This window comes from Nomascus leucogenys, unplaced genomic scaffold (assembly GCF_006542625.1).
Source record: "Nomascus leucogenys isolate Asia unplaced genomic scaffold, Asia_NLE_v1 Super-Scaffold_258, whole genome shotgun sequence".
Classification (NCBI taxonomy): Eukaryota; Metazoa; Chordata; class Mammalia; order Primates; family Hylobatidae; genus Nomascus; species Nomascus leucogenys.
This window is the reverse complement of record NW_022095769.1, coordinates 1977084-1999085: the sequence shown is the minus strand read 5'-3', so window position 1 is coordinate 1999085 and position 22002 is coordinate 1977084. Positions and strand designations below refer to the sequence as shown.

General features: G+C 56.6%; 1 protein-coding gene across 1 annotated transcript; it reads left to right on the top strand.

Moving 5' to 3' along the window:
• The first annotated feature begins 1992 nt into the window (after window positions 1–1992).
• NGFR (nerve growth factor receptor) lies at window positions 1993–21646 on the top strand. The gene is made up of 6 exons (XM_030808044.1): window positions 1993–2177; window positions 8726–8867; window positions 12959–13318; window positions 17080–17332; window positions 18552–18712; window positions 19365–21646. The coding sequence occupies exons 1-6, from the start codon at window positions 2112–2114 to the stop codon at window positions 19664–19666; spliced, it is 1284 nt and encodes a 427-aa protein (XP_030663904.1). The 5' UTR covers window positions 1993–2111; the 3' UTR covers window positions 19667–21646.
• The last annotated feature ends 356 nt before the right edge of the window (window positions 21647–22002 follow it).

Genomic DNA, 22002 nt, shown 5'->3' with positions numbered 1-22002 from the left:
ATCTTAGAAGCAGTCCCTGTCTGGAAGGAATGACTCTTCGGTGATTTCTGAAGAGGTGCTGTTTGCCTGGCCTCTTATGCCCAGCCGTGAAGGTGGTGGCTCACCAGCATTCATGCTGAAAGCCACAATGATGTCTACCTGTCCTTTCCAGGCCAGGGCTGTCCCCTGGACTTTGTGGGTTACACAGAAAGGAAATTCACAGGACAGATATTTTTTTCCCCCATGAATGAATGAATTAGCTTCAGCCGATCTTGGAAGTCACCTACAGACTGCTAACGTGCCCTCTTCATGAGCAGTGTTTTTTATTTGTTTGTTTGTTTTTTGAGACAGAGTTTTTGCTCTGTGGCCCAGGCTGGAGTGCAATGGCGCTATCTCCACTCACTGCAACCTCCGCCTCCTGGGTTCAAGTGATTCTTCTGCCTCAGCCTCCTGAGTAGCTGGGACTACAGGCGTGAGCCACCACGCCAAGCTAATTTTTGTATTTTTAGTAGAGATGAGGTTTTACCATGTTGGCCAGGCTGGTCTCGAACTCTTGACCTCAGGTGATCCACCCGCCTCGGCCTCCCAAAGTGCTGGGATTACAGGCATGTGCCTGGCCCACAAGCACTCTTGATCTCCCTTTTGTTTCCATAACTGGGGAGGGTAGTGAGATTTCTTTTTTTCAAGGAGGAAACTTAAATCCAAACATGGATAAGATTTGGGTGTTGCGATAGACTTTGCAGACACTCCCCATCAACTCTGTGCTCCAGGGTCTGGATGTCTGGGAACGAAGAAATGGAGGGAACAGGAAAGGGGTAAGCATGGGAGTGGGTGGCATGCTTTTTGGGTTGGGAGTCATATTATTTGGACTTGGCAAGGTTTCTAGGGCAAGATGAATTTGGTCCTAGCACATGGTTGGGTACACAGATATGAGTCCATTTCACCACTTTTCTATTTATTCCCTTCTACAGAACTTTCTTGAACCCTACTGTATACCAGGAATTCAGAGAAGAAACCATAATCCCTGCCTGCAGAGCTCATAAGCCCATGGAGACACTCACAGTCCGGTGAAGTCTATATTGTTGAAGATGCATCTGTTTGTTGATGGGTGCCAGTGTGTGTGCGCTCATGAATGTGTGTGTGCTTTTGTGACTGTATACATGTGAGGGCTTATGCAGACACGACTGTATACACGCATGTGTGAATGTGTAGGTATGCGCGTTTGAATGTCCGGATCACATATGTGCCCGTGTGCATGCCTGGAAAGGTGCATGTGTAGGACAGCCAGGTCGGCAGGAGTGCATGAGGACGGTGTGGGCACACGTAAGTGCACGATCACACATACAGGTGAGCTTGAGAGTGTGTATTCCTGTGCATTGTGTGCACACCTGTGACCCCTTCAAACCCCTCATTTGAGAATCAAATGATGTCGGAATGGACTCCACCTTGAATGTCGATGGCCCAGGTCAGGCCGCCTGCGCCCCTCCCCTCCCCCTAGGCCTCTGCCCAGGGATCTCCCTCACTGGGAAGGGGAGGGGTGGGGATAGGGATGGAGGTGGGGTGATGGACTGAGATGAAGGGCAGGGAGGGCAAGCGGGCATTCTTACTGATAGGGGGCAGTTAGGGAGCAAGGCTCCAGGGAGAAGGTGAAGCCAGAGGCGGAGGAAGATGGGTGAGAGAGTGAACCCTGTGGCGGGCCGCAGCCGGAGAGGAACAGGAACCGCAGTGGGGACGCCCTGGTCCCTGGGCCCACAGCATCCGTGACGGACGCGCAGTAGCGCGGGCCGGGAACTGGGTACCAGGGCGGGATGGGTGAGAGGCTCTAAGGCACAAGGCAGGGAGAAGCGGCAGCGGGGTGCGGAAAACCGCACGCCCTCCCTTTGCCTCTGCTCCCCACCCCGAGGCGGCGGGGCGGGCGGGCGCGGTTCCGGGGGTGGGTGGGCGGGCTGGGCGGGGCGGAGGCGGGGCCGCAGCACTGGCTTCACCCAGCCTCTCCCGCCCGCAGCCAGAGCGAGCCGAGCCGCGGCCAGCTCCGGCGGGCGGGGGGGGCGCTGGAGTGCAGCGCAGCGCAGCCCCATCCGTCCGCAGAGCGGACCGAGCTGGAAGCCGAGGGCTGCCGCGGGAGGCGGGCGATGGGGGCAGGTGCCACCGGCCGCGCCATGGACGGGCCGCGCCTGCTGCTGTTGCTGCTTCTGGGGGTGAGTGTTAGCCGGAGGGGGCCCACTCCCTTTCCTGGGATCAGAACTCCGAGGAGAGCCGGGCGCCGCCACCAAGGAAACAGAACAGAGCGTTGGGGTCCCAGATGCTGAGGGTGGGTGGTGGGAAAGGATCTCTGATGCCGGGACCACGAAGGAGGGTCTAGGGTTCCCGGAGCGCAGAGGCGACTCTCCAGGGTGGAGATGGGGGCAAGACCGGAGCACGGATGCCGGTCCTCAGGTACCGCAGGGGGCGGTGGGGGAACTGGGAGGGGTCTTTCAGGAGGGGGCATGGGGCTCTCGGATGCCCAGGTTCTTCGGAAGAGGACACTCGAATACCGGGATCCCGAAGGGACTTTCCCCTCAGCATCTCGGCCTCTGGAGTGTCGTGGGACAGAACCAAGGGGAGAGAAGGAGGGGGAACTGGACGGGGACTAGAGATGAGAGGGGCGAGGTGGGCTGGGGCGGGGAGCCCGGGACGACGGGATGGAACAATGGAGGAGGTCGGAGGGACTGGAGGCAGAGGGGACCTGGCAAGGACAATGGGGACCGGCCAGACAATGGGGGGGAGGGGCGTCGGAGGGAAAGGTTGGGGAGCGGGAGAGAGGTTCAGAAGTGGGTTAGGGAGGGCAGAAGAGGGGCGACGGCGAGGGCGGCAGAGAGATGGAAGCAAAAGGAAAGCAGACAGAGCGGGGCGCGGACCCTAAAGTGGTCGGGGTCCCGCCTGCCCGCTGAGGGACAGTGAGACGAGAAGAGAGAGCAGAGGCTTGGACATTTCCAGCGCCTGTCCCCGCGCTCCTGCTCGCGGCCTCTCCCAGTCCCGGAATTGGGGCTGCGGATCTAAGGCTGGGAGGGGAGTGCCCACTTCGCCGGGGCGAACCCGCTCCCGGGGTTCCACCAAGGCCGGCGGGCTCCTCCGACGCGCGTGTTGTCACGGCTTGAAGCAGCGCGGCGCATCGCGAGGGATGGAGCGGGTGTGCCCCTACCCAGGCTGGCGGTGGCTACGTCTCGGGGTGCAGAGCGCCCGGGCGCACTAGGCGGGGACCAGTCCTGGCCGCGCACAGCTCTGGCTGCGCAGGCGGGAGGCGGCAGGCAGGGGGCGCTGCGGGGCGAGGCAAGTGCAGTCCGCGGCTGCCTGCGAGTCTGGGGCTGCGCGCGGCTCCCCTAGCTGCGCGACCCGAGCGCCGCGCCCACCGCGCTCCGTGGGCTCCCGCGCCTCGGAGGGTCGGGATCCGGTCTGAGCCTCTCCTGGCTCTCGGTGCAAGCCGCTGGGCACCTAACGAGACGGGGGCGCCCGGACGCCTCGGATTCCGTCGCGCGGTGTCCCGAGCCACCGACTCGGCAAAGGTCGGCGGGTCCTCCGGGTGGTCCGACGAGATTGTCAGATGTGGCCTGCTGTATGGCCATGAACCGAATGCCCTGGAAGGTCTGGCAACGGAGGAGGCGTCTTCACTCTCCCTGCCAGCATCTTTCTTCCGAGCACTGCGCCCCAAATTCCGGCTTTACAGATACGGAGACTGAGGTTCTGAGAGTTTAAACGACTTGGCCAAGATCTCACAGCAAGTTGGGCCAGAGTCGTGGCTAGACTCCCCCGACCTGATTCCCAGCTCGGTACTCCCCCACCTTTTCAGGGGGCAGCCGCTGTCCCAGCTCGGGGTCACGGCTGCGTTTCCCAGCAGGGGCGGAGTTGACACTGTCTCCAGAGCCCGTCGCGGTAGAGCCTGCGGGTGAGGTGGGCAGAGATCCTGTCCGGGTGCGGGCCCCAGCCCGAAAGCTCAGCCCCAGTTCCCTGGAGCTGTCAGGACCTGTGGCTGCGTCCGGGGATTTGGGAGCGACCGCGGGCACGTCTGCTGACTAACGCCGCTGGTTAGAGACGCTGCTCAGACGCGGGTGGGCGAGCGTGGACCAGGAGACCGGGGAGGAGGGACCGGATCCCAGAGGGGCGAGACTTGGGCTCCGGGTCTGGGCAGGAGCGAGGGTCCCCGCGCGAAGACCCAAGGAAGGAGGGGAGCTGGGCGTGGAGGACCTGGGCGCTTGGGAAGGTGTACCCCGACAGGAATCTGCCGTCTGCAGCCCCTGCGGCTCCCGTCTCCGCCTCGGCGCGCGGCTGCTCGGTCTGGGATGGCTGTGCGCGGTCCGAGTTTCTTCCAGTGCCGCGGTGAGAGAGGGCTGAAACCAGAGCGCGTCCCGGCGGGTCGGCTGGCGGGCCGCTCCGGTAATGGAGGCACTTTGTCATTCAGACGTTTGTAACCAGAGCCGCCGGGCTGGCTAATGCGCCTAATAGAGATGGAGCGAGGGCGCAAATGGGCGTGCGTGAGCGGCCGGGCTGGGCTGGGGTGGATGGTGGATGGGGAGGCAGCTCCGGGGGGGACGGGCCCCCACCCCACTGTTCCAGTCCAGTCTGGCTCAAGCGCCTCGCTTCTTCCCTGGGGGACTGCGTGGAGAGGCGGGAATAATCGAATGTGCTGAGTTCCTACTACGTGCCTTGCACTTCCCTGTAGTTTCTCTTGAATTATTTAATCCTTATAAGATCCTAGCAAGGTGAATTTAGTTATTCCCACTTCGCAGCTGAGGAAACAGAGCCTTCCAGACTTTAAGGCCCGAGACCAGGCTCCCCCAGTGAGTCAGTGGTGGCGTCTTTGTTGGAACCCAGGATGCTTGGCCTGGGATGTTCTCTTTCCTACATATGCCAGGCTCCCTCCCGCCCCCTACCTTCCATATCATGGAAGGAGTCGTGGCTCTGAGAGATTAAATCGTGCCCTATGCCTTTGGCCCCACACATTTAGATCTGAGCCCCTTCTCCACACGCAGAGCCCCTGCCCCCCTCAAGTCTCTATGCTACATTATCTTGGGTAATTAGCTCCTTTCCTCCCAAATCCTGCCCTATCCAAAGGGAGTGAGGGGTGTGTACCAGTGCCTCTCCTGGGTTTGCATCGACCTCAAAAGGCCCTCCAGGTGTCTGAAAACCTCTCCCATCCCATGGCGGTGACCACGGCCCCATTCACTTGAGCCCTTTGCTGAAGCTGTTGGTATGGCCAGGGCTGATTATACTGAAACATTCGTATGGTTTCAAATACTTTCAACTATTTTGCTATTTCTCTCTTTTCTCTAATTAAAAAAAAATGAAAATTCTTAAAAGTCAATTCATCTAAGGATCCTTCCACCTTAGTTCCTGGTAAGGCTTGAAATGGCCAAAACAAAAAGATTACAAGCGTTCTTTAAAATGAGATGAAATCATTCTGTCAAATGTGAAATGACTAAGTGTAACACATATACATTTTAGGGAAATTTATCTGTCATTCCTATAAATTAATCCTTTTGGATCTGATTTTGGAGCAATTAGCCTGAATGTTAGTCACCCCTCCCTACTTGGCTAAACTCTCCCCTCCTGCCTGGGGTCTCCTTAAGACGAGATCCTTCTTTGATAACTAACATTTATTAAATTCCTACTATAGACCAGATATATTTGCATAAATTATTTCACTTAATTCTCCCAGCAATCCTGGGCAATAGACATTATCAACCCAATGTTTTAGGTGAGAAAAACTGAGGTTTAGGGAGATTAAGTAATTTATCCAAAGCAACATACTATTAAGAAGCAGATCTAGGATTTTACAACATAGGGAACATAAAACAAGGACAGGAAATGCATGGTTACTAATTATCTGGCCCCTACTCCAAATGCAAGTTTCAAGAGAAGAGAGAGGACCTCAGGCTGCAGCAGGGAGAACAGGCTTCTTGGCAGGGGCATTTGCACAAAGCCCCCACACCACCCAAGACCACTGTAGACAGATCTCCTCAGCCATCCAGAGCCCAACTAACTGGAACACAGCCAATGGCCACAAAGTAGACCCTGGAGGACAGAAAAGAGGGGTCCCAAAGTACATAAATACCTTACTTACTTGTGTAATACTTACAGCAATCCTATGATGCAGGTACTGTCATCATTACCTAATTATGACCCAGGTCAGGTGTGGAGCCAGGATCCAGAGTGGCGCGAGAGCTCACAGATTGTACTCAGAGGCTTGCCTCCTCCTGGTTCAGATCCTATTTACATACCTTTATATTTTTTATTATTTTTATTTTTATTTTTTTTTTATTTTTTGAGACAGACTGTCACTCTGCCACCCAGGCTGGAGTGCAGTGGCAGGATCTCGACTCACTGCAACCTCTGCCTCCAGGGTTCAAGCGATTCTCCTGCCTCAGCCTCCTGAGTAGCTAAGACTACAGGCACCCGCCACCACGCCTGGCTAATTTTTTGTATTTTTAGTAGAGACAGGGTTTCACCATGTTAGGCAAGATGGTCTCGATCTCCTGACCTCGTAAGTCCCCCACCTCGGCCTCCCAAAGTGCTGGGATTACAGGCGTAAGCTACCACGCCCAGCTGGCACATGCCTTTCTACCAAGGCGAGTTCCGCAGTTTCTGAAGATTCAATTAGACCTTAAATAGATTAGTGTGGTGGGGGAAGGGCTGCTTCAGGTCACACTCTGGTAGCAGCAAGAAGTGACAACTGATACCTTGACAGGAAGGGAGGAAACAGAAAAGCTATATTTAAAAAAAAAAAAAAGGTGACAGGAGAACTCAAAAAGACAAAAGTGTGGTAATTTGGGAAAAGAACACAAGAGTTTCCCTGCATTGCAGCCCAGAGTAATCGCTGGTGTAAATACAGAGTCCCTGAGTCATGGGAAGCCATGAAGGTTTGCTCCAGAGACAGGGAAGGGTGCAGCCACCATGGTGAAAAGGAAAAATGATGAGAGCAGCAAAGCCTGGCAGTCGGGAATCTCGGCTAACCAACAGTCGCTCTCCCAGAGTTCTGGTTAATTGAGGTCATACAGTATTTTCATGTATTTCAACTCCACGAGTGTATGCATTGCGTCCCTACTGCATGCCAGATACCACATCAGGCCCTGGGGCAATCCAGCTCCCTCGGGGAGCTGACAGTCCAGGGAGGGAGTCTATAAAGTTCAGGCCAGACAAAAGCAGAGAGAACCGGAGAACAGGCTGGATGTGTAACATGGCAGCCCCACCTAATCTGCGAGCAGTGGGTGCAACAGGACCACTTCCTCGAGGAAGTGACATTTAAGCAGAGCCCTGAAGGATGAAAAGAAATCAGAACAGGCCCTTCTGGAATCTTGCCTCTTGAGGGAAAGCCTGCATCTGGGACCCTGAGGCTCCTGGTCTGCAGATGTTCCCAGCACTGAGTGTGTTGCTGCCCGGGAGGAGATGTGGCAACACCAAGGTTCCCCCTCCTCTGCTGCCTGTGCCTGTCCTGCTGGTCTCATGGGGACCACAGGCTCCCTCCTGGGTTGATCCAACTTGTCTATCCCCCTGACTCCTCTGTTTCCTTCCCCACCAAACCCTGATGAGACCTCAGGATATTTTAAAAGGCTGGAGGGAAAGGAGTGTCTTGGCCATGATCTGGCCAATGTGGAAGAAGCAGATTGCCCAAAACAAGCTTGTAAAGCTTCCCTCTGGTCCCACGACCCCAGAGCCCATACTTCTCAGCATCAAATGAGGGCTGCATGGTCTGGAGCCAGCAAAGCAGGCTTTGGAGTTTTATTAGACGTTAAGTTTTTTTAAAGGAACAGAAATATAAAGCAAGCCTCCACCAGCCCCTCCCCCTGGGGAATCTGGTGTTAAATTGTTCCATCCATGAGCAAAGATGCTTCAGTGGCAGGAACCTGACTCCCCTTTCCCTTGGTTCCAGAGCTGTTCCCAGTGGCCACATGGGGAAGGGGAGGACTGGTGGCTGGAAATCAAACCGTGGCAGGGCAGGGCTACTGGGTGGTGAGCAGCCACTGTCCCATCATTGATAACAGTTCTCCTTTTCTCTCCATCTTGGTGCCAGGCTTTTGCCAAATGGCTGGTCTTTTGCCCTGGCACCAGGCTGTTGCCATCTCTGTAGAGAAATGAAGACTCAGAGGGAAAATGGGCAGGCAAGACCCCCATTGCAGAGTCAGGATTCAAACCCAAGATGCTGGCCCTCTCCTTTCTACTCTTGGGCATGGACATCTTCCATTTATTATTTAATATGTGGAATGAAGGACCTGGAGTAGGGCCCTGCTGGCCTTTGTTAGAAAAAGGCCCTCCTCTGGGTAGATGCAGCCCTGCAGGTGCAAAGCTTAGTGAATGGAGTTTGGGCTAGGTTTCAGCTCTACTTGTCCTGTTGGCTGGGAGCCCTGTGCAAGCTACAACCTGTCCAACCATTCATGACATCCCTGTTGGTAGGCCCTCCGCTGAGCCTCAGGCCACCTTCCCCAAGTGGTATATCCTTGGGATTCCAGGAGTTGCTGTAACCCCAAGATGAACTTTGCAGAAGGTCAGCAGCTGAAGCTCTGACCTCACACCCCCAGCAGCCTGCACGGGCACACTGTCCCTCACTTGCCTTTCCCCTGTCAGCTTTGATGTGCCTAATGCCTCCCTGGTGAGCTCATCCCAGCCCAGGTGGTTCTAATAGAAGGCAGTGGGAGGGGGGTGTTTGATTCCCCGGAAGAATCCCCCCACCCAGCTTTCTCTTGCCAGTCTGACCCTCTGATCTCCCTCCATCCAGGTGTCCCTTGGAGGTGCCAAGGAGGCATGTCCCACAGGCCTGTACACACACAGCGGCGAGTGCTGCAAAGCCTGCAACTTGGGCGAGGGTGTGGCCCAGCCTTGTGGAGCCAACCAGACCGTGTGTGAGCCCTGCCTGGACAGTGAGTAGAGGGTGGCGGGCAGGAGGAGGGGAGAAGAATGGTGGGGAGGAGAGGGGGGAAAGGGAGGGTCGCTGGGGAGGAGCATGCCCAGTAGAGGCCTTATAAGTGGGCAGGGTCCCCTGCCTACCACTGTAAGGTCACCAGAAGTGGGTCTGACCCAGTGTAGGAGGCGCTTCTCCCAGATGCAAGAAGCTGAGAATGGAGAAGGGAAGCGTGCAGAGGGAGGAGGGGAACCCTATGAGGGATCTCCAAGGGGTGCCCATTCCCAGCTCTGGAGAAGGCAGAGGCCTGGTAGAAGAGTGTGGCTGGGCAGGGAGGAGTAGCTGATGCTAAGACCAGCTAAAAATATCATCTGCACTGCAAAATCAATGGCTGCCACTTATCCCCGGTGTGTTTGGGGGAAGGGAGAGGAGGATCAAATCCTGGCTGCCCTGAAGGCTGACCTTGGGGGATCCTGGGTATGTGGCTGCTCCTCCCCACAGGCCAGCTCTTCTTCAGCTTTGACCAGGAAGCAGAGTTTTCCCAAGGCAGCAGGGATGGGGGTCAGAGCTCCATGAAGACGTCCTTACTGTGGGGTGACAGAGGGGAGGGGAGACAGGGAGCTGTGCCTATTCCTGCCTGGGATTCCTTCCTTCCTTCCTTCCTTCCTTCCTTCCTTCCTTCCTTCTTCCTTCCTTCCTTCCTTCCTTCCTTCCTCCCTCCCTCCCTCCCTCTCTCTTTCTTTCGACAGAGTTTTGCTCTGTTGCCCAGGTTGGGAGTGCAATGGCATGATCTCAACTCACTGCAACCTCCACCTCCTGGTTTCAAGTGATTCTCATGCCTCAGCCTCCTGAGTAGCTGGGACTACAGGCGCATGCCACCATGCCTGGCTAATTCTTGTATTTTTAGTAGAGATGGGGTTTTACCATGTGGACCAGGCTGGTCTCAAACTTCTGGCCTCAAGTGATCCACCTGCCTCAGCCTCCCAAAGTGTTGGGATTAGAGGCATGAGCCACCGTGCTCGACCCTGGCTGGGATTTCTTTCAGGAGGGGAGAGAATCTCATCTTCTTCGGCTGGTGGGTCTGGGCCCCTTGGCCCCAGTCTTGTCCAGGGTCTGAATCCCCTCATGCTTTTGAGTCAGGAGTCTCGGTCCCTGATAGGTGCCCCCAGTCCTCAGTTGCTGCCTTTGGGCCATGGGCTCCCTGCCCTTTTCCTGACTCCCTGCCTTCTACCTGGCACTTGATGTCCACCTGGAGGGCTCGAGGGAACCACATTCAGATTATTCTTTAATCCGGCTGGGAATAAGGGGATAGAGCTGGGGCCTCTGAACCCACCTGCGGACCTAGTGTTACCTCTGGATGTCCCCCCTGAGTCTATCTGTCCTTCAGGCAACCCCAACTCTTGGTGTTCCCCAGACACACTGTTTTCCCATCTCTGTGCTTGTGGATCCTGTAACCCCATTCCCCAGCCAAGAGATGCCTGGGCGTATGTGTGGAGGTGGGACATCCTCCAATGCCTTTGCCATCTTGCTGTCTGACCACCTGCTCTGGCCCTGGCCTAACAGGGTTTCCATTCCAGGGCGGGGGTGGCCAACCATCAGCTATCCCAGAACCTCCAAATCTGCCTCTCTCGCTTCCTAGACTCCAGCCCAGGGCTCTCCTCCCGGGACCTAAATGATGGGAACCCTTTCCCTTCAGTCAAAGGACCTTCAGCAGGAGGTGGGGTGGAGGACACCAGGAGAGAGGGAAGTTCCAGAATCTCTGGAAGGGAAGGGAGGCAGGCAGAGAGGTGGCTTTGAGAATCCTCCCTTCCACTTCCTCCCTCCCCTCCATTTTCCCCTCCTTCCCTGTCTCCCCCTCCTCCACCTCCAGCTGCTTTAACAGGCTGCTTTTATGAGCCCACTTTATGGGATGGAGACCCCAGCGGACTTTCCCTCTATCCTTAAAACGTTTCCACAAGGAAACCTATTAAGTCCCTGCCTTCATTCTCTGCCAAAAAAGACCACATTTTTCACACCACCTAAAACCCTCTCCCAGGAGTTTTCTGCTAATTTTCTGTGTTTTGCCATGAGCAGGCTTCTCCTCTTCCCCTCCTGTGTGACTAGACTCACCCTCTGTCACATGCCAGCCAGCCAGGACCCTCTTGTTTGTATAGCTCAGACATCCTGCCTTGGCTGTTTGTGTTTGGACGTTCTTTCTGCTGTCTGACCATATATGCCTACCACCAAAGTTCACTGTCCTCATCGCTGTCCACCCCCATGGGGCCCAGTCTTTATAGGATCCCAACTACGTGCCAAGGCTTTATGGCTGAATTTCATTTATTCCTCACTACAACCCTGTGACTGCAGATATTGCTCCTTATTTTTACAGAGAAAGAAAAAGCTCAGAGAGGTTAAGTAAAACACCCAAGGTCACACAGCTAATAAGCTATGGAAGTGGATTTTGAATCCAGATCTGCCTGCTCCTAGGAAAAGGGACACAGGGTTCCTCTGTCAGAATTGACTTGAAACTGAAGTCTCCCTCCAGGCCTTTCTTCCTGGGTCTTTTCTTCTCTCCTCTACCCTTTTTCTTTTCTTCTTCTTCTTTTTTTTTTTTTTTTTTTTTTTTGACAGCGTCTCACTCTGTCACCCAGGCTGGAGTGCACTGGTGCAATCTTGGCTCACTGTAACCTCTGCCTCCCATGCTCAAGCAATCCTCCCACCTCAGCTTCCTAAGTAGCCGGGATTACAGATGTGCACCACTACACTCAGCTAATTTTTGTATTTTTTGTAGAGACGGGGTTTTGCCATGTTGGCCAGGCTGGTCTTGAACTCCTGGCCTCAAGTGATCTGCTCGCCTTGGCGTCCCAAAGTGCTGGGATTACAGGAGTGAGCCACCATGCCCAGCCTTTGTCCCCAGTTCTGCCCCTTTCACTTCTCTCTGGCTTTTCCTTCTTTGCCCCCCCATCCCCCCACCACACCCCCCAAGCCAGTGACCCCTTGCTCCATCTTGTCTCTGATGCCTTTGAATAATGTTGAGACCCCCCCCCAACAGGCCTCAGTTTCCCAATGGCGCTTTAGCCTTTCTGCCTCTGCTTCCACATGCTGAACAATCTGTCCTTCCCTGGTTCTCAGGTTCCTAAATCTATGCTCTTCCTGTCCTTGGAGCAATGATAGGTCCTGCCAGATCCAGGGTGGCACAGAGTTCTCCACCCAAGGCTGGAAGGGGTGAAGAAGATCTGGCCCTGCTCCTTCCCCTCCCTGTACAAGGAGGCAAGGACCCTGGCATGCCCGGCCTCCTCCTTATTCTGGAGTGCACATCCACTAATTAAGAAAACATGAGTGAAGAATGAGCTTGGACATCTCCCTTGCGCGCTTGCTGAAAGGGCAGAGGACGCATGTGCAGATCTCAAAAGGGTGATCATATACAGTTGTGCAGCTTGTGTACTGCTCAACAATATCCATCTGAGAGAGTGAGTGTGGGCTAAGAGCCAGCTCTCTAGCTTCAGTGGCTCCTGCCTCACCTGAGCCCTCTTGCCTGCAGGTCCGTCCCCACCGTCAGGATCCAAGCCCTTCAGCAGCGTGGGGGTAGCGCCATGGGTAGGAAATTCTGCTGTCTAATCCCGGTCACTCCCATTCAGGCTGCATCTGAGCCCACACCTGTGTGGAGAGGAACTGAAGGCAGATGAGGCAGGAGGCTCCCTAGGGGAAGGCCTACCTTGCCTGGACTGGGTTAGCAGCCCAGCTCTGGCCCACGGGGAGGGCTGGGTGGGAACCATGTTCAGATTATTCCTTAATCATGCTGGGAACATAGTACAGGCCTGGGAACTCTCAAAGAGAATTTGCCAAGAAACTTACCGGCACCAGCTGGGTTATGCCGGAAAGCCTCCCGGCCGGCCAGTGCTTCTGGAGCCTGGAGGATGCGGCTCCGGGCCTCCTCTCCCTTTCCCAGTTGGCTGCCACAAACTTTCACAGGCTAGGGGTCAGGGTCCCTTGAAAGAGGGTGGGAGCCGATGAGAAGGCTGAAGGAGGAAGTCAGTGTCCTGGCAGGCAATGGGGGAAGGAGAGACTCCAGCTCCTGCGTCCCGGGTGCCCAAAGAGCAGACGACTAAATCTGGTGTCCGTTGCACTCAGGCGTGACGTTCTCCGACGTGGTGAGCGCAACCGAGCCGTGCAAGCCGTGCACCGAGTGCGTGGGGCTTCAGAGCATGTCGGCGCCGTGCGTGGAGGCTGACGACGCCGTGTGCCGCTGCGCCTACGGCTACTACCAGGACGAGACGACTGGGCGCTGCGAGGCGTGCCGCGTGTGCGAGGCGGGCTCGGGCCTCGTGTTCTCGTGCCAGGACAAGCAGAACACCGTGTGCGAGGAGTGCCCCGACGGCACGTATTCCGACGAGGCCAACCACGTGGACCCGTGCCTGCCCTGCACCGTATGCGAGGACACCGAGCGCCAGCTCCGCGAGTGCACACGCTGGGCCGACGCCGAGTGCGAGGGTGAGCGCGATTCGGGGGGGCGGGGGGAGTAGGGGGTGAGGGGGTGGGCTGGGGGGCATAAGGAAGGGCGCCCTCTGGAGGTCGACAAGGACCCTGCCTGGCCTGCTGGCGCAGCTTCGTGACCTTGAGGCAGCGTGCACCTTCCCTGAGCTTCAGGCCTTTCCTGGTAACCTAAGGGAGGAGGTCGTTCCGGATCCTGTCTCACCAAAGAAACCCTCTCTCTGTTTCCTTCTTTGGGCTGTTTGGAGAGTGGGCGTTCTCAGCGTCCCAGGCCGCGGGTACTACATTGTAACTCATCCTCCGGGACTCATTTATCTGTGGCTTCCCGCTAGTGATTAGATGAACAGCAAGCAGCTCGAAGGTGGCCACTACCCCCAGGGCACAGAACGGGAGGGGTCTGATCCATGAGGCAGGCTTTCTGCACTGGACGAGCAGCTTGAGGACCCTCAGGAGCTGGGACCCTTTGACTCTGAGCCCTGGTCCAGGTCCATGGTGTGTTTTGGCTTTGGGACCTGAAATGGAACCCACCCTGTCCTTATCTGACGTTAGGGAGTCCACTCCTGTCTCTAGGCCTCAGTTTCCTCACTGGTCATATGGTTACCAGGGTTGTTGCGGGTTAGGGAACACAGTGGGGCTGGCCCGCTTGAGCTTGCCCTGTCCAAGGGAGGGGTCAACTGTGTTCTGCAGTTGAGTGAAGGATGAGGGGCATGCAGGGAACACTAAGGAGGGGCTCTGTGGAAGAAGAAGGAGGGGAGGGGCAGACCTGGGGCTCAAAAGCCCGGGGACAAGGCAGTGCATGCTCGTGGCTATCAGCTCCAGGGATGGATGGGAGCTGGGCGTGCCCACCTTAGCCAGGCACAGGAAGATGGGGTGGTTCTTGGGATGGGAGAAGGAAACCCCATGGGCTCCAGGGCAGAGCTGTTTTGGTCTCTGGTTGGTGACGTCTGTCTCAGGGGAGAAGGGTGGGCTTTTCCACTTCGGGAGAGGCTGGCAGTGCCTTTACATCCTGTCCATCATCCTGTGGCCATGCGCACGTTGAGCTATTTCCCTTTTGAGACCTAACCTGCATCCTCAGGTTGCCTTTACCCTGAGCAGGCAATACAGCACCTCCTTCGGTGAGCCCCCAGTTTGATGGGAGAGATAGCCTTCGCCCAGTCTAATGAGATAGACATGGTCCCAGCACTTAGTCCCCAGCTGAAGGAGAGATAGCTCTCACTTTAGAGATCCCCCATTCTGATGGAGGCAGCAGAGCTTCTGCCTCAGTCAGCACCCAGATCTCCTGCCCCTGGGGACCCTCCAGTCTGATAGGGGCTCCAACAACCCACACCTGCCTTCCAAGTCCTGCCATCTCTGGCTTTAGGAGCTCAGGATGGGGAGGGCTGTTACGCTGGGCTAAGGCCAGGTTGAGCTCAAAGCTTCCTGCCTTGGAGAAGGAATGAGGAGTAGGATGTGGTGGTTCTGGTGGCAATTGCCCTGGGCCAGGAGACAGGCAAGTGGCATCAGGCGCCAGGCAGAGCGCAGGGAGGGTTTCAGCAGCCAGGCATCAGGCAAGCGGGCAGCTATTTCTGTAGGCAAGTCCAGACCAGCCAGCTGGGGGCGGGGCGGGGGGACTTAGGGGCACTGCTAGAGCAAAGAAAGGTGGTGGCTGTGGGAGGAGCAGGCTTTGTCTTTTGGGGCATTCACAGATTCCTCTCAGATACCAGCCCACTTTCCCAGCCACCCCGAAGGAGGAGGGTGCTCCTGAGGGAGTGTTCATCCCGGACCCTGTTCCCCTTTCAGCTTCAGGCTCTGAAGGGTTAAATGTCAGCTCTGGGACAAGAGACCATTTCAGGAAATGGAATTTGATTCTTGGATTGGTTGCCCCCTCCCCTCCAGCGTACCATACTTTCCCCCGCATTTACTTACGTTTCAGGTGTCAACATGGTGACTCACCCACCCTCAGGGCAGAAGGGCTCCCCCGCTGCCCCAGTGAAATTCGGTTTGAATAGGGGTAACCTGGTCCCTCCATCCAGCCCGGAAATGGCTGTCAGGACCTGCCAAGGGCTTAGTAGGTTGGAATGCTAGTGGACATGGCCACGTCGGGATCTCATCCCCCCGCCCCCCTCAGAGGGGGTTGGAGAGATGAGGGCAGCTCCCCGAGAGTCAGTGCCGCCTCCGGTCTGGCCATGCCTTGCTACCCTCCTATCCCTCCCCTACCGTGCTCTGATCTTGGTGATGGTCTCATTCATGGGCACCCGGACATGCACACTCCTTCACCCTCTGGCTTGGGGTCAGTCTGAGCTGAGCTGTGTCTCCAGCCTCTGGACTTGGGCTGCCCCCCAGCTTGCCTAGTCCCCTGGCAGAGCAAGAGAAGACCCTCCCCAGTCCAGTGCTCCACCTGGCGCTGCCAGAAGACAGGGCTCTGTCTCCTTCACTCCCTCTGGCCCCTCCCAGGACTGAGACGGGGAAGGGTGGGATGGGTGACAGATGGCAGCCCCTCACCGCTGGCAGCCAGATGGATTCTAGATTCACATCTGGGGGCTTTGCCCCTCAGAAGGTGCTGAAAACGGGCCTTTGAAGCATTTTCATCTTGAGTGGAAGAGGCCAGAAGACGGGTGGCAGCTTCCACTCCTGCTTGGGTGGGCAAAGTGGGGGCTGGGTGGGCAGAGCTGGGAGCAAGGTACCCTCCCCTTCACCCCATTGGCATGTCCTGCCTGCTTTCCCTCCCTGCCCCAGGTGTGGAAAGCGAGGCGGGATGGGGTAGGCAACTTCGCCCAGACAAGTATCCCCAGGCCGTCCAGAGCCCACAACCCCTAGCACTGCCCCTGACTGTGTGGCAGAATGGAAAATCCCACCCACTGGTGCCAGGAAGGGCTGGGTCCCCTGCCAGGGAGGCTGGCAATGCCCAGCCAGCATGAGAGGGTCTAGATGGGTGGCAAGTCACAGTCTCCCCCCACCGGCTGAGGCATTGAGCTGGACCTGCCTCATGGGCCCCCTCTCCACTGGCTCTCTGCTTCCTGACCAAGGAGGGTTGGGGCTACCTGATGCTGTCATCTCTGAGTGACAGGATCAGGCTAGGTGGGAGCCAGGCAAGACAGGAAACAGAGGCTGGCCACTGTCCAAGGGCTGGCTGGAGGGAGGCAATCCAGCTGCCCCCCACCCCTCCTCTCCACCCAAGCCTAGAGCCTAAGACATGAGGTCAAAAAGTTGGGGAGCGCTCTCAGGGAGGTGGTGTGGGGGAAGCACCTCTCTGACCAGACCTGTGTACACTCTTCTTTCCTTAGGACAGGGGTGACTGGGGTCATCTAGGACAAGCTGGGGCCAGAGAGACATTTCCCGGAGTGATTCCAGCTCAAGGCCTCCCTGTGGTCAGGCTTCTTTGTGTGTTTGCTCCCAGGTAGTCCTCTCTAGGTACTCAGGGAGGTGGAATAGAATTCCAGGACCATAGCCCCAGATGGAAGGGAGCTTAGAGACTGTCTCTCTTAATAGCCCCATTAGATAGATAAGGAAATCGAGGTTCTGAGAGAAAAGGGGGCTGGCCCAGAGTCACCCAGCAAGTCAGTGGCGAAGCTGAAGGAGATGCAGCTCGGTGGGCCCGCAGGCCTTGCTCTTTAGTGTCATGACGTCATGCACCCAATCCCAGCCCCCACGCTGTGCATAACATCTAGGCACAAGAGCACCTGGAGCCAGGGTGGGGACACAGGAAGAACACTGCGGTGGGTTAGAGCTAAAAGGGAGGGGTGGGGGAAGTGGGTCCTCATTCCTGTGGCCTTTTCTCCCAGAGATCCCTGGCCGTTGGATTACACGGTCCACACCCCCAGAGGGCTCGGACAGCGCAGCCCCCAGCACCCAGGAGCCTGAGGCACCTCCAGAACAAGACCTCATAGCCAGCACGGTGGCAGATGTGGTGACCACAGTGATGGGCAGCTCCCAGCCCGTGGTGACCCGAGGCACCACTGACAACCTCATCCCTGTCTATTGCTCCATCCTGGCTGCTGTGGTTGTGGGCCTTGTGGCCTACATAGCCTTCAAGAGGTAAGAGAGGGCACGGTGGCGACAGAGAGGGGAGATGTTTACCCTCAAGGAAGACTTTGCTGTGACCTTGACCTGAAAACATACACACCCTTTTAACTCAACCCCAAACCAAGGTCATCCTCACCCATCATCCGCCGCCCCACTCCAGGGTGCAGCAGGTCAGCAGGAGGTGAGGGGAGAGGATCCACCTGTCCTGTCCTGTCCTCTCCTGCCCTGTCCTGGCTCCAGCCCCTCCCACTCCCATGCCGCACCACTCCCTGACTCCCCACCACCAACTGCTTGTGTCCTCATCCCCCAACCTCCTTCACCCCACAGTCACCTGCATGTGCATATGTCTCTTCCCCTTCCGTTGTCACACTGGGAATGCTGTGGCACCCACATCCAGGAATCCAGGATGTGCGTGAACTCCCAGAAGGCATTTTAAAGCTTTAAATGCATTTTCCATTCTTTCTAAAAAAAAAAAAAAAACATCAAAGTAACACGTGCATGTTTAGGAAAATGCAAACAAGACCAATGTCTTTCAAAGCAAAAAGTGAAAGCCTCCTTTTATCTCCCCAAATCCTACTCCTCTCCTTATTGGAATCTGTTTGAAATGGCTCCTTCCCAACTATTTTCTGTGTGTCTTTTTTATAAACATGTACATAAACCTTTTATAATTACATGTAAACATGGAGGGCTTTTTAGGCATCAGTGAGATCACATTGTACATATTCTATAGCTTACTTTTTTCACTCAATCTCCCTCAGGAGACCTTTCCTCAGGAATGTAGATTAGCTGATCATTTGTAACCACTCATTCAATAGTATGGATGGATGGTAATTTATTTAGCTAGTCCCCTATTGATGGACATTTGTTTTTTTTCTAGTTTTTTGTTATTGCTTATAATTGCAAAGGAAATCCTTGTATATATCACTGCCCACATGTGGGAGTATTTTAGAAGGGTAGATTGGGAGAAGGAGTTCCTGAGCAGTCACTTTTGCTGCACTGCTCATTCCGGGAACATTTACTGAACACTTACAGAGGGCGCCTCTGCCCTCATGGAGCTTTCAGGGTAGGTGGGGGGCAGATGTGCAAAGTGGAGCCTTAGATGCTGGGGTGGCGGTTATAGTTGGGCACCCACCATGCCCCTGGCCCTCGCACGGCAGAGCACAGATACCTCAGCTGCATCGGCCACTACGGCCCCTTGCCCCCTGAGACCTGGCCTGTCCTCTGGCTCCAGGTGGAACAGCTGCAAGCAGAACAAGCAAGGAGCCAACAGCCGGCCAGTGAACCAGACGCCCCCACCAGAGGGAGAAAAACTCCATAGCGACAGTGGCATCTCCGTGGACAGCCAGAGCCTGCATGACCAGCAGCCCCACACGCAGACAGCCTCGGGCCAGGGTGAGCAGGGGCCCACTGGGGAGCTGAGGTGGAGCTGAGGCTGAGGAAACAGAAGCGACTAAGATTAGACTCCAAGAAGGACTGTGGGGGGAGGCAGGGCTGGCTCAGCGGTGCCTCGTAGATGGATGGAGAGGCTGGCCGAGGGGAATGGGAGGGAGAGGTCCTCTCTAGAGGAAGGACTTGGGAAATGGAGGCTTTTACAAGTTGGAGCATCCAGACTCATCAAGCTAATTGTCCCCCCTGGGGGCTAATTACTGCCCAAAGTAGCTGCAATTAGCCTCCTGCCCTGGACTTCTGGGGAACAAGTAGTTAAGTGTGTACCCTAATTAGTGGCCCATAGCCCAGCTCCAGGACACTTGCTGTAGTTGTCTGGAACTGAGAAGCCCTGTCTCCTCTTCTGCCATGATTAATTGCTGGGGGGGAAGAGAGGAGGGATGGGGGTAGGGATTGGGCTGGAGTGACAGGAGGAAGGGACAACGAGTCCCGCCAGGTGCCTTCACTTCCTGGTGCCCCACCCTGGACCTTGTCTTGGCCCCAGGCCTCCAGATGGGGAGGAGCACTGCCTCGGTCCTTCTTGGGTCTCGCCCCAGTGCCCACTGTTGGGGAAAGGAGTGCAGGGGTAGGACCTGACTCTCCTCTGGGTTCTCTGCAGCCCTCAAGGGTGACGGAGGCCTCTACAGCAGCCTGCCCCCAGCCAAGCGGGAGGAGGTGGAGAAGCTTCTCAACGGCTCTGCGGGGGACACCTGGCGGCACCTGGCGGGCGAGCTGGGCTACCAGCCCGAGCACATAGACTCCTTTACCCATGAGGCCTGCCCCGTTCGCGCCCTGCTTGCAAGCTGGGCCACCCAGGACAGCGCCACACTGGACGCCCTCCTGGCCGCCCTGCGCCGCATCCAGCGAGCCGACCTCGTGGAGAGTCTGTGCAGTGAGTCCACTGCCACATCCCCGGTGTGAGGCCAACGGGGGAGCCCCCGCCCCGCCCCACATTCCAACAACCAATGCTCCAGCCAACCCCTGTGGAGCCCGCACCCCCACCCTTTGTGGGGGGCCCACCTGGCAGAACTGAGCTCCTCTGGGCAGGACCTCAGAGTCCAGGCCCCAAAACCACAGCCCTGTCGGTGCAGCCCGTGTGGCCCCTTCACTTCTGACTACACTTTCTGTCCAGAGAGAGAAGTGCCCCTGCTGCCTCCCCCACCCTGCCCCTGCCCCGTCACCGTCTCAGGCCGCCTGCCCCCTTCTCCCACACTGCTAGGTGGGCCAGCCCCTCCCACCACAGCAGGTGTCATATCTGGGGGGCCGACACCAGGGATGGTACTATCGGGAAGTGACAAGGCCCCAGAGACTCAGAGGGAGGAATGGAGGAACCAGAGCCATGGACTCTACACTGTGAACTTGGGGAACAAGGGTAGCATCCCAGTGGCCTCAACCCTCCCTTGGCCCCTCTCGCCCCCCACCCCAGCCTAAGATGAAGAGGACTAGAGGCCTGTCAGAGCTGGGAGGGGGTTTCGAAGCTCAGCCCACCCCCCTCATTTTGCATATAGGTCAGTGAGGCCCAGAGAGAGGCCGTGACTCGCCCAAAGCCAGACAGCAACGGGGAGGCCAAGTGCAGGCTGGCACCGCCTTCTCTAAATGAGGCGCCTCAGGTTTGCCTGAGGGCAAGGGGAGGGTGGCAGGTGACCTTCTGGGAAATGGCTGGAAGCCAAGTCAGCTTTGCCTTCCACACTGTCTTCAGACCCCCACCCCTTCCCCACTGCCTGCCCACCCATGGAGATGGGATGCTTGCCCAGGCCTGGTCCATGATGGAGTCAGGTTTGGGGTTTGTGGAAAGGGTGCTGCCTCCCTCTGCCTGTCCCTATCAGGCATGCCCATGTGACATCAGTGGCATGGCTCCAGTCTGCTGCCCTTCACCCCGGCACGGACCCGGAGCTAACACTGGCCCCTAGAATCAGCCTAGGAGTCAGGGACCAAGGACCCCTCCCCTTGCAACACACAGACGCACACACACACACAGGAGGAGAAATCTCACTTTTCTCCATGAGTTCTTTCTCTTGGGCTGAGACCGGATCCTGCCCGGGGCAGCTGCCAGAGAAGCATCGGAGGGAATTGAGGTCTGCTCGGCCGTCTTCACTCGCCCCCGGGTTTGGCGGGCCAAGGACTGCCGAGGCTGGAGCTGGCGTCTGTCTTCAAGGGCTTACACGTGGAGGAATGCTCCCCCATCCTCCCCTTCCCTGCAAGCACGGGGTTGGCTGGGCCCAGAAGGCTGCGATGAAGAAAAGCGGGCCAGTGTGGGAATGCGGCAAGAAGGAACTGTGACCCGTGGGGATTTCTCCCAGCTCTAGACAACCCTGCAAAGGACTGTTTTTTCCTGAGCTTGGCCAGAAGGGGGCCATGAGGCCTCAGTGGACTTTCCACCCCCTCCCTGGCCTGTTCTGTTTTGCCTGAAGTTGGAATGAGTGTGGCTCCCATCTATTTAGCATGACAAGCCCCAGGCAGGCTGTGCGCTGACAGCCACCGCTCCCCAGCCCAGGGTTCCCCCAGCCCTGTGGAAGGGACTAGGAGCATTGTAGTAAATGGCAATTCTTTGACCTCAACCTGTGATGAGGGAAGGAAACTCACCTGCTGGCCCCTCACCTGGGCACCTGGGGAGTGGGACAGAGTCTGAGTGTATTTATTTTCCTCCCCAGCGGGTGAGGAGGGGTTTGGGGGCTTGCAAGTATGTTTTAGCATGTGTTTGGTTCTGGGGCCCCTTTTTACTCCCCTTGGGCTGAGATGGAACCCTTTTGGCCCCCCAGCTGGGGGCCATGAACTCCAGACCCCCAGCAACCCTCCTGTCACCTCCCCTCCTTGCCTCCTGTGTAATCATTTCTTGGGCCCTCCTGAAACTTACACATAAAACGTAAGTGATGAACATTAAATAGCAAAGAAAGAAAAATAGTACAAAGAGATTTTCTGGAAATACACATGGTTTGAATTGTTTGGGATTGGGTGACTGGCAGGGACCCAGGTATAATTTCCAATTCAGTCAATTCCTGCCCTCTTTCCCCCCACACCAAAAGGGGAAGTTTTAACAGAAATCCAGTAAGTTCCCATGTGTCACTATGGGGTGGGGTGGGGAAGGAGAAGGGCCCTTTGCTCCCAGATCTTGGAGAGGGAAAGTGAAAATGGCCACGCAGGAAGCTGGCCAGCTGTGAACTTGACCAGATGTCAGAAGTGAAACTGACCACAGGCGAGTCAGAGGCTTGCCAGGAGGGCCAGGTCACAACCCCACAGCTCCCAGCCACCCACATGGC